At 51.5% G+C, this 12,033-nt stretch overlaps 1 protein-coding gene across 4 annotated transcripts in view; it reads right to left on the reverse strand.

Annotated features, from left to right (window-relative positions):
* HAGH (hydroxyacylglutathione hydrolase) overlaps nt 1–11,832 on the reverse strand; it is a 16,004-nt gene extending 4,172 nt beyond the window's left edge. Inside the window, exons 1-10 of one of the 4 annotated variants that reach the window (XM_009286479.2) lie at nt 11,788–11,816; nt 9,997–10,027; nt 8,329–8,510; nt 7,785–7,849; nt 6,799–6,916; nt 5,622–5,730; nt 4,530–4,633; nt 3,949–4,050; nt 3,398–3,477; nt 763–2,839 (exon numbers count right to left, since the gene is read on the reverse strand). In XM_009286479.2, the coding sequence (XP_009284754.1) occupies nt 2,740–2,839; nt 3,398–3,477; nt 3,949–4,050; nt 4,530–4,633; nt 5,622–5,730; nt 6,799–6,916; nt 7,785–7,849; nt 8,329–8,433 (783 nt within the window). In that variant the 5' untranslated portion in view covers nt 8,434–8,510; nt 9,997–10,027; nt 11,788–11,816 and the 3' untranslated portion in view covers nt 763–2,739. Of the gene's footprint in view, nt 1–762; nt 2,840–3,397; nt 3,478–3,948; nt 4,051–4,529; nt 4,634–5,621; nt 5,731–6,798; nt 6,917–7,784; nt 7,850–8,328; nt 8,511–8,792; nt 8,875–9,996; nt 10,028–11,787 lie in introns of those variants that run through there. The other 3 variants (XM_009286480.1, XM_019473978.1, XM_009286481.2) reach the window with 3 other exon arrangements.
* Between the last annotated feature and the right edge of the window lie 201 nt (nt 11,833–12,033).

Raw genomic sequence — 12,033 nt, forward strand, 5'->3', positions numbered from 1 at the left:
GGGGGGAGGGGGGGGGCAAAGCCTGGCAAGGAGGAAGGCTGGGGCAGACAGCGTCCCCCCCTCAGGCCCCAAAACCGCAGCCTGGCCCCTCGCCCTCGCCGCAGCCCAGCCAGGCGCTGCCCGCCAAAGCAGCAAGTCAAGGGCCAGCATGCAAAAATAGCCGCCTCTCCCACCGCCAACGTGCTAAAACGAGAGGGCCGAGGCCCTCCCGTCCCTGGGAGGGTTGGGGGGTGCCGGCTCCCACCAGGCGCTGGGAACATCGGCGACGCAGGATGGTACGGACGAGTCCCAGACACTGGCGCTGCTGTTTAGCAGCAGGGAGGTCCTGGGAGGGTCTCGTGCACGACCGAGCCAGAGCTCCAGGGACAGCCTCCCAACCGCTCCGGCCCAAAAAGCACCAAAGGTGCCGGGCAGGCGGGAGCAGAGCCCTGCCCCGGCTCCTTCCCCAGCTGGGCACAAGCCCCGGTTCAGGGCTGACCGTGGTCCCCCAAATACCACTCGTGAAGGAGGGAACAGCGCTTGCCTGAGCAAAGAGGAGACAAGCGCTGAACCTGCTCCGTTCTTCTTTAAAAAGGAAAACAGAGTTGCAACTCCAAGACCTTGAATAAAGCCTCAGAGGTTCCCAAAACGCCACCCGCTCCCCTCCACCCCAGGACTGGGTAGAAAGATGCTTCCAGTTGGTTGACTTCAACTGCTAGCACAAAAAAAATAAATAAAATCATGAGTTAAAGAACCCCCTCCTTCCAGACCGCCCCACCGATGCTCGGTTTACAGCTGCTCTTTATTTGCTCATTTGTCAAACAGCCACCAGTACAGTCATGCTCCGTTGTAGCAGCACAGCATTCAAGTTAAGGAGGCGGTGAAGTTTTAGGTACCACTTTTCTTTCCGAACTACGTAAAATTTACCTTTTGAAAGCAAATAAAGAAATGGTGCTACCCCGAATCCCGCTCACACGCTGCCATTCAGCGCGTTGGTTGGAACAGCAGACCAAAGTTACACCAGTGACGCTCAGGCGGTTACAGACTCCATCGTGGCATTACTTACCAACATGAACTGGGGAGAGGGGGAGAAACTGGAACCAAAATCGTTTGAATCTTTTGTTAGTTTCAGCTGCAAAACATTTGTTTGAAAATCTCTTGTACTTGAGCAGATCTGCAGTATGCAGCCGAGACCAAGAAACAAGGAAGAAAATACAATTAGGAGGAAAATGCATTAAAGACGCAGATGCCAAGCCCACAAGGCTGGGTCCTGCCACCCTTCACTCGCATCTCTTGTTTAAAGACACCGAGCTGGAGGATGGAAAGCGCAGGAGGGGGTGACCCGCTCACTGAAAATCTAGATTCATTTTCCCCCAAAGTTCGACACGCTATTCCCTGTCAGAAAAACAGCGTGAGGGGAAGTTCCCTCTCCGCAGTTTTCAAGCTGGCTGCAGGCTGGGGTCATACAACGCTAGCCCAGGAACAGAGGCGGCTTTTAAGCCCCATGGACCAACCAAGGAAAAGAAACGTGCCACGCTAACGTGGTTTCTCAGGGGGTCGGAGATCTGAGCCCTGTTTAATCTGGCGATATGTGGACACCCTCACCTCATTTATAACATCACCTCGGTGGCCTTTCTAGCAGAGAGGGGGGACCAGGCAGAGGCTGCAGGCTGGGTGATCGACCCCGCCAGTGCACAGCATCTGCTGTACCTCAGGCCCGTAAGCTGGAGCCTCCCAGGCCCAGCACGGCTACTGCCAGCGCTCACCAGCACGGCTGCTCTCTCGCTGGGGAACAGCAGCCAGCTAATAAATGCTCGTTTGCCACGTTACTCACAGCAAGGTACAAAGCAGCTGTTCTGGCTATGGGCACCAAGGCATCTGTTGGAGGAGCCTCATCGCTGCTCAGCTGTTAGACACGCAGTTAGTCACTAGGTAAGTTTCTTCTCAGGATTTTGAACCAGCAGACAAATCCCTTCTTCGTTTGAGTGGTACTAATACAGGTCACATACAGATCACACGTAAGAGCAGTAAGCAGGTACATGCGAACAGGCTTAAGTTAAGAGTGAAAGGGTATAAGCAACAGTGCAATCTCTAAGCCAGCATGCTGCCTGGAAAAGTTACTGCAGCCCACGACAGGGAACGTCAGAGAGGAGAAGAGAAGAGAAAAGCTGGACAGTCCCCGTGTGCCACTCCCAGAGCCAGGCCCAGAGCCAAACTAAGCCCTGAAGGGGCGGTGGCAGATCAGGTCTGTCACCGAGAACTGGTTTTAGTGGAGCCCGAAGCGACAGACTCAGAAGTGTTTGTTTAAGTAGCAGCATGGAAGAAAAGTTCCAATCTTCAGCTGGCAATGTAGTTACTGCATTTTGTCTCTGTTTTAAATGAAGACATCTCGGGCCCCAGTCCCACTGTCTGCATTCACACCAGGCTCCTACAAAAATAACAAGAGCTTTTTCCTAGACCTCAAGGTTTGACCCTTCCCCACCCCAGACTCTGAGCCATGACCCAACACTTGTAAAATGATCTGCATGTGACACACGTGACAGTTTGAGAGCCAGCAATAGAAGGATAAATATTCTTCATCATAATATAAATATGCTGTAGAACATCTAAACAAGGGCAAAGTGCTTTTTTTTCCTTAATTAAAACAAAACAAAAACCTAAATATGACTGTCTCAACCACAACAGAAGGTTCAACTCCTAAAACATCTGGATGGTCTAAATTACACTTAAACTGACATTAAAGTGATCCAGGCAGAGTGCTCAGTCCTTCGGGACTCGGAAGTTATCCTTCTCTTTCCTGATGGCCCCCATTGTTCGGATGGGGTCGGTCTCTCCAGCGTGCTGCTGAACTGTCTTCTCCCTGCCAGGAGGGAACACCGGGGACAGCAAATGCAAAGACTGCAAGATAAAATCTCATATATGAAGTCGCTACTATCACGTTTCGCCTGCATCAAGGGGAAATGTTGCACTTAAAGATCAAAGACTCGGGGCTTTGGCACAGGCTTATCAGCTCCCTTGGTTTAAACGCTCATTGGCAAGAGGAAATCACAAACACTCCTGAGCCTTGAACAGCATCTTTGGCCGCGCCCGTCTGCCAAATTCTGCTTGATGAAGGAACATAATTACACAAGAAAGCTTGTTCTGTCTCCTGAGTCAGGGACTTCAGCGCTGGCAGAGATGCTCACCACAACCCTTCAAATTTCACTGCAGCAAGCTTCTGCCAGGACAGCAAGTACATTTTATTGTACTTGTTCTTGGAAGGCAGGTGTTTTAAGGAGGGTCTTGAAAGCATCACAACAGGAACGTGCGAGGCAGGAGAGTAATTCTGAGCTTACGGCTCTTTTTTTGGAGACCTCCTCCTTCCTACATCCCCCCTCCAAACACAAGGACCGTTCCCACACCCGCATCTCCTCCATACCTCACTCGCATGAAGGGGTTGTACGTAAACTCTTCTGCGATGGTGGAGGGTATGGTCGGCTCACCACTGTCATACTTTGCCTGTTACAAGGGAGAGATTTCTGCTTGACGAGGAAAGTTTTGGTGAACAAGAAACGTCCTGTATATTAACAACACAGGGTTAGTGCTGCACCTAACGGCCTGAGCTGCTCCTCAGGCCAGGCCCTTCCCAGGGCCACGCACACACCCAGACAGACAAGCACTGAGGTGCACAGGGAGAGACTCGGGACAGGGCTGACCCTCCCAGACAGACGTACACATCAGCCTGTAATTACACCAAGAAGTTTCCAGGGAGGGTCACATCTCCACCAGACAGCAAACCGTCTTCTCTGGGCCACACACAAACCCTGTTCCCCAACGCACTGCTCCCTAGGACTGCAGGTCCTGGCTCTGAACTCCCTTCCCGCAGCCTCTCTTTCCCCCCACCACTGTCCTCTCTCCTCTACCTCCTCGGAGAGGCTCTGCCTCCATGACAGCATCCAGCAAGTCTAGGGACAGGACGGTCCGGCTTACCTTGGCCCAAGCAAGCTTTTCCTGGACAGTGACATTATTGGGTTCAACGTGTCGAGCAAACTTGAGATTGTTGATCGTGTATTCGTGACCGCAGTAAACTCTCTAGGAAGAGAAAGGAAAAGTGACACTGGGTAACTCCGAAGGTACAAAGGTGGAGTGCCAGGTACCATCACCAATGTTATGGCACAGCAGGAACAAGAGAGTCAACCCTCCAGGACACACGACACTCTCCACTGGAGACGCACACAGGAGAAGTGCCAGGAGTTATTGGCCAGTACTACCTGCCGGCTTAACAGCAAGCCTGATGAAAGAGCCCAGGCGTCCCAGCCCTCCAGCCTTTGTTTTAATAAGCAGCCCCTACTCTTTCCCCACAAAGCACAAACGTATTTGGGGTAGGTGTTTCCTTCCCAGAGGACTCCAGCTATTCAGCATCAAAGACAATTCCTGATGTAAGCACTCATTCCTTCAACACATGAGAAATTCTCTCTTTGAACAACAGCATTATTAGGACGACAGTTTCTTTGATGTCTGTGGTAGTTTCTGGCCGGTTAACGTACTAGCACAAAAGGAGAGGTTCATACCGTTTTGGGGTCCAAGCTGCCCAAAACCTCAATCAGCGCTCTGTACATTTCCTCCGGGGTTCCCTCGAAGAATTTCCCACAACCGGCCACAAACAGCGTGTCACCTGCAAGGGAGGCGTGACACGGCATCAGGACAAGGCTCCTCACACCAAAGCGTGAGCCCACGGTCCCCGCGGGCCCAGTCCTGCCATCACTGTCCTCGCTGCAGCTCAGCAGAAGGCACGGGGAGAGCCAGGCTACACTGCTGCCCTACACGGGCTCAGTGCTACATAAACCCACGCGGCGAACGCAACTTCTAATGCAGGAGACCCCACAGCCTCGCCAGGCAAACCATGCCAGCGCTTCCCTACCTGTGGGCAGTCTGCTGTCCCCTCTTGTCCTTTCTAGAGTGGACAAGGAACACTTGTCCTCTTTGGTATGAAGTTGAACAAAGATGAGTCGCCTCTGCATTTTCTCCCCAGAGCTCCCTAAAATCTTGCCTAAGCCGTGACTTCTTCCATGCAGCAGCTGGTGCAAGCTCTGGAGAACGCCCGTCAGGAGAGGGATGACATGGCAGTCTGGGGAGACTGGGCGCAGTCTCAGGGAAGGGGGAACCCTACTCTCCAAAAGAGGATCCAGAACCTGGCTGTCAGAGATGGAGCACCAGTCCTCTCTTACTCCCCCCCTTTCTTTTCTCTCCGTTTTTTTTGTTTGGGTTTTTTTGGGTTTTGTTTTTTTTTTTTTTACAGATCTGGGAACAGATATATGGAAAAGCAACAGGTTTTGGAATCAAGCCACAGTTTGGCCTGAGACAGTAAACCAACAGCTCTTGTTTCAAGAAAGAAAATGCTAGATGTAGGACTCATCCAGGGCTCACTCTTGACGTTGCTTGCAGGGTGTCCAGCACTGGTTTACAAACCCAGAGGGGTTTCACCAGTTTCATCTACAATTACTACTTGGTAGCACTCGGTAAGGGGGCAAGATGTGGAAGTTAATCAGCTGCGCTGGCAGTAAGGGACGAATGCACATCCAGAGTCAGGAGCACACAGGCAGAGGGGTAGCTTATTTCTTTGCAACACAGACTGCCGGCAATGTAACCTCCCAACTCCTCACCTGTAAAAACAGCAGGTGGCTCGGAGCTATTTGGCTTAGTCACATAATAACAGATGTGTCCAGAAGTGTGACACGGCGTACAGAGGCATTTCACATTAAGAGATCCCACCTGAGAAGAAGGCAGAAGACTAGAGCTTTAGCTACTGTTTGCTAGCATTTGTATGGTTAGAAAAGAATCGCAACTATTACAATGGTCCTACAGGCAAATTCTCACATAGCTGGCCAGTAAACATCAGCTCCGCTCCTGGGAGAGTCCAGCAAGAGAGTTTTACGGCAGGGGCTTGGAAGGGAGCTGTTTCCTCCTAGCAGGTGTTGCGACAAAGAGAACTGCCAGATTCTTTCATTTACATGCAGAGTGACTCAGCGTCTGGTTGGCAGCAAGAGCAAACAGATCCAGAGCAACACAAAATCCTAAACAAAGTTAATCAAGTGTAAAAAGCTCCAAACAAAAATGAAGCTGAAGGGAAGAAGTGGATGACGCTCACGAAAAGGGAAGGATTAAACACATTCATGAGGCCAAGGGGACGTTTCCCCCACAGCCCTAATTTGCACACCTTCCCATGTATTTCTGTGCTCCCTTCTTTGCTGCTGCCCCTCTCAAAGGTGCACCGCAAGACTAGCGGCGACATTCACGCCAGCCTGCACATTTCACAGCAGTTTATGTCATCTGCCAGCTCGTACGTAAACAAACAGCTAGGTTCCAACGAGGTTTGCTGCTGTAGCTCTGGAAAAGCAATGCAGGCAGCTAGCACTGCTGGCCCACTTTCTCTTCACCCTGTATTTCAGCCATCGCTCAGAAAGGACCACTTGCGTTTGTTCAGTGCTAACTAGGCAGAGCATAAGCCCTGTCCTTTCACACGTCGACAACCCCAGTTAAGGCAGCTCTCAGGGAGCACGCGGACACCCAGCACGCCCCAGGCAATGCAGGTGTCTGAGCCATGCCAATGTTCTCATCAACAAAGTCTCACCGGCCAAAATGAGACAGAGGGGTTATGGTTCACAGGGCTGGAAAAGGGCGAAAGCTGTAGTTAAACTATCAACTACATCTGAGAGATGTTAAGAGGTAAAAGAGCCGTGACCACAATGTTAACTCAAGTTGGACCACACCGGTCCGGCTCTAAAGCTGTGACACAAACGGGAGATGCCCCAACCGAGTCCTGCAGCTCACTCCCTTTACCTTGAGTGATGTAAGGTGAGACACTTTCTGTGTCAGTGCTCCAACTCTGCTGTCTCCCCCATACACACGCAACCCTGTCTCCATCTTTACGAGCTTCTCATTTCCTCCAGCGTGGTCCCTGGAAGGTCAGAAAAATGGATTTGGGCAGGGATAAAGACAAATTTATTGTAACTCACATTGCAATGGTAACCTCCAGGAATCACTTCTGATCAGCTATTCTCCCAGTACGTAACACTGTCCTCATATCAAAGGATATGCCACATCAACACGAATGGAGATAATTTCTCCAGTAACTAGGGCAGGGAGAGGGGGGAACAACCCCCCCCTGGTTCATACCTAGTTGGGAAACATCAGCCTTAGGGGCTCACAGTCAAACTAGGACACAGGGAGAGATTGGGATAACTGGGAGGTATGTAATTCAGTGTCCCACAAGACACCATGGCGCAGGCACACAGATGTCCAAACAGCTCAGCATTCGCTCGCGGTGCTGGTCCTGCCAGATCAGGGCTGGCTCTCCAGCCACAGAGGTGGCTCCACTATGACCCACGGGAGAGGTTACTCAGGTTCAGCACTGCAGAACTCCTACAGCAAAACATTCATCATTACGTCCCTGGCAGAGTTAATCTGCAACCCAGGTAATCCTCCCACAACTGCTGACTGTGAGTAGCACGCCTTACAGGCATGTCTTAGCACCTCAGTGTGAGCGTGCTCCCTCCTGCACTCCACAGCTGCCTTCACACACATTTATTTCACTGGCCACCTGGAAGAAGTCAGCATTTTAAAGGTTAAAGGCACTGACACGCAGAGCAGTCTAGACAATGCTTCTGGTCATAGCAAGCCGAAGGGAACACTTCCTAAGCTCTGATCCTTCTCCTCACACCTAAGCTCCTGCTTAGAGAAGACCAACTTGATCCAGAAAAGCAACAATTCTCGACTGCTTCTGTTTATGCAGAGGAAAGAGGGATCTCACTAGAGCAGACAGTTACCAGTGATGATGTGTGGTCAGGACGGTGGTCAGCTTCACGCCGTGCTTTTTGACTGCATCCAAAACCTGCAGGCACAGGGCACAGCAAGAGCATTACAACTCGCATGAAATGACTTAAGAGCACACCTGGTGCCTGGCGTAACCTGGACACAACTGCTCCAAGGTTCGAGAGCCACACCAGCAACTCTGCAGAGAGCTCATCCCTCTCCAAGTTGTAGTTACAGGTCAGGACACGAGGTCTCTGATCCAGCTAGCCATGACTAAGCCCTCAGTCCCATTTCCTCTTTTCTGCACTACATCAAACTAAGGGCAAAAACCCAAAATCAGGTCAATAACCCTTGAAGTCAGGGACAAGCTGCCTGAGCCCAGAAGCAGAGTCCCTTTGAAGCTTTGTCCGTACCTATGCATGGCCAGTATTTCCTGCCTTTCCCCCATGCTCAGTCAGCATGTGACTAATTCTCTCATGGATGTGCCAGCCTGGAAGGATCTCCCAGGGCCGCAGAGCAGCGAGCACCCCGCTTCACAAGGGCAGCAGACAGCATTACCTTCTGGGGCTGCACAGGATCAACTATTGCAGCCTCCTTCGTTTCCTCATCGATGAGGAGGTACATGTAGTTGTCTGTGAGGGCTGGGAGTAATTCCACCTTCATGTCGGCTTGTGTGACCGTCTTCGACTTCCTCCGCTCGTGCTCCGTGTGCAGGAAGACAGCTCGCAGCTGTGCTGGACCTGGGGACCCCAAAACCTCAGGTTAGCCCAGAGAGGGGAACAACCGGACCAGAGCACAGCAGGTCCCCCAGCCCACAGCCCCCGAGAAGGAAGGGTATGGACAGCCCAGCCTGCCTCCTTCAGAGGAAGAGGAGAGAAGCCACCACGGGACAGAGCGTTAGTGCCTGGCTGTGTCACCTTGTGCCCCACAGCACGGAAGGCTCTTGGTGCCTTACAGCTGCACCAAAGAAGGATGGGACACTTTGCTCCCAGAGATGTGCTCCTGCGGGCAAAGCGCTGTACCTCGATTGGAGCGAAGATTTCAAGGGGCAGGAAAGCAGAATGGAGAGGGAACAGCTGGACAAAGGTCAGCCTGGGACAGTGACTTTGCAAAAAAAGCACAAAAGGCCATGTTACAGCCAAAAGACAAAAAAGAAGGGGGGGGGGGGGGGGGGGGAAGAGAAATACAGAAATACACACTCCGCTACAACAGACGTATCTGGTTCATTACTTGGGGAAAATCACATCCTGCACAGTGCATGGAGAGAAGACAGGCTCTCTGCGTGGAAGGCAAGGCTCCCTGCCTGGCCAGGTACCAGGCACGCACTGCAGGCAGGTTTCTTGCTCACGGGCTGCCTTGATGCAACAGCAGTGCTTCCCTATTTGCTTTTGGTTAAATGTTTAATCAGATCCAAGAAGCAAATCTAATTCCAGATGCAAATAACCTGGGCTCCACTGTTCAACTCTCAGATACTCAGTTCTTAAAGAAACAACCAAGCCCTAAGAGGCTCTGCCACAAAAAAAAAAAGGAAGGGAAACAAAGAGGACAAGGTCTTCCATTGCTGGGGCCCTGCAACTCAGGCATGGGTCCATACATGTGCAGGGAAGGAGGCGTCAGCCTCTGCAAGTCAGAAATCAGTTGTCTTAACGCCCAAGGCCCTCGCACACCACCGAAGGTGACTCTTGGTCTGAACTGTGCTGGCTCAGCTGCTGTTTCATTTTGCACCACTGACTCTAGCCCTAAGGTGCTTGGCCACCTCCATCAGTGCCAAAGGGAGGGGTCACCACGCTCGTAATCAGCCTGCCCCACTCTCCCAAAACGGGTCAGTCCTGCCCACCCCTGATAAGAGCCTGCTTTAGACTGAAGAGGCCCCACAGGCTGGCGGCAGCCAACACGGACAGCCCCCCTGCAGCTCCACAGGCCGACGGCACCAACAAGGCTGCAAAACCGAGATCCAGGTTCTGACTGGGGCATGCTGCTGTTGCTGCTGCTGCAAGCCCAGGCCCACGGCAGCAGGAGCTGTAAGGTCCCTCTGGTACAACTGTCCTGCCCAGAACTTTTTCTACCTCCACCGTCTCACTTGCTCATGAGGGAAGGGAGGTAAGGAGGGGAGATGGTAGTAAAATTAAACACAGTGCTGCAAAGAAAACCCCAAGGCACAACAGTGTAGGCATGCACTAGGTATTTGACGGTGAAGGCACGTAGTATTGAGAAAAGCATCCATACCTGCCGAGCGTTCCTCTGGAGCAGAAGAGTCCTTTCAAAAAAAGAACAAAACAAACAAAAAACCCCCTTACTATTCCTTGATAGGAAAAAAAAAAAAATCAATTGCTCTTTAACTGCTCCCTAACATGAAGCACTTTTCTTTCGGATGCTATCAGTCACAAGAGATATATATACTGCATGTTTGTTTGCATGCTAGACACTAACTGGAAAAAACAAAAAACAAAAGAAAACACACAACCTCAACTTCAAGTCAAAGGAATTATTCACATACTTAAAATGCTTTCTTCCTATGAACCATTTCTAACCTTGGCCATGATCCCAAAGCCTCTTTGCGTGTTTAATTCACAATTCTCGCAAAACAAACATGCTATACCGCATAAGGAAATGTTTTCCAAAATGTAATTTAAACAAAGGAATGAGAAAACATCCACAAAGTATAAAACTCGTTCTGAATTCCCATCTGCAGCTAAGCTGCACCTTTCCAGCCTCCCAGTCAGCGAGCAGGCCAGAAGCGCTCTCACGCACGCCCAGCGCTGCTCTTACAAGGGTGCGTTCTCAGACCCTGTTCCGCTCAAGGAAGCTCCCCAAGCAATGCGTAATCCCTGCCCTCCCCTAGCACTAACAGATCCTTTCAGGACCACTGCAACACACGCAGGTCTGCTCCAAAATTAATGCCCGACAACTTCATTTTCACTCCGTTTTGTAACGCGTCCCTCCTGACTTCATGCCTGAAGCAGAGAGGGCTGGGGAGAGCAGAACATCAGCAGCCTTTGAATCACACGCTTCGGCTTTCTGGAGCGGTTCGTTAGTGCAGCTTGAGTCGCCAAGAGAAAAGGGTTTGCAGATGGGAAGTGTTAATGTCATCACATAAATGCATACGTTCTGGAGACTGAAGGCAAGCAGGCAGCAGCACAGTTTTAACAGTAGGTTCCCTCAGAAAAGGGGTGCTTCATATGTTTTCTCCATAGCGTTTTGTTTTACTCTTTTTATTACAGAGAAGAGTGGAAAATTCTTATTTCAAACATGGCTGTCACTCAAAAACAACTGCACATAAACACTCAGATGAACGTCCCTGCCTTGCCTCCTAAGAAGAAACACTACATTCACTTTTTACATACCCCACACACAGATAATTTTTGGATTCCCAGCAAATTTGTGGCTCCACACGATACCGAGCGAGTTGGCTCCACAAACCCCAGGTAACACCCACTCCCGCTTGACTTGCCCACCTGGCACACGCTGCCGGCGGCACAGCCGGGTCCAGCCAGCGTGGGCAGGGCACGCATCCATCCACTGGTGGAGCAAAGCCCACGTTGAAGGCGCAGCACCCACCCTGCAACCTGGGGAGCTCAGGAGCTGCTAGTTACTCGGTTTGACGTACTTGTTCCCAAGAGAGCGTCAGGGCTTCCAAGCCTGGCAGTTAACTCCGATGAATTCTCGCTCATTAAGGCCAGGTCTTAAAGTGGGAGTAATGCAAAAGGCCTCTGGCAAGTCTTCCCAGAGACGCTGTGAAGCTAAAAGCCCAAGCTCTAGTTCAAGGAGATGCTTTCAGAATTTAGGCCCTAAATTTAAATGCAGAGCTTAGTTTGGGTTTTCTTTTTTGTTTACGTTGCAAATACAGTCTGCCATCCATCAAGTCCGGTTTAAATAGAAGCCCCCGTCCCCCACGCCCTCCTCCCAGAGCAATAACCAGCACTTTGGCAGCCCAAAAACTCCGCTGGAACCTCCCAGATGGGTTATCGATAAGAACAGCCACCGACAGAGACAGGCTCCAGCTGAGCAGATACTGACCTACTTGGGGCTGTGAGTCAGCTTAAAAACCTCGGCGCACCCCTGAGCCGGGAAACGAGAAGAGAAAAACCACCGTCAAACTTCCAAGCTTGCCGGGGGATCCGCTGCCAGCCGGGCTGAAGCCCACCGCCAGCCCCGGGGCCGGGTGCCTGCAGCCGCCCAGCTCCCTGCGGGGCCCGGCTGTACGGGGGCGCAGCACGCCCCCTCCCCGGTCCCAGCTGCAAGGGCGGGGGGGGATCGCACGCC

Source organism: Aptenodytes forsteri, unplaced genomic scaffold (assembly GCF_000699145.1).
Source record: "Aptenodytes forsteri isolate BGI_AS27 unplaced genomic scaffold, ASM69914v1 Scaffold55, whole genome shotgun sequence".
NCBI lineage: Eukaryota > Metazoa > Chordata > Aves > Sphenisciformes > Spheniscidae > Aptenodytes > Aptenodytes forsteri.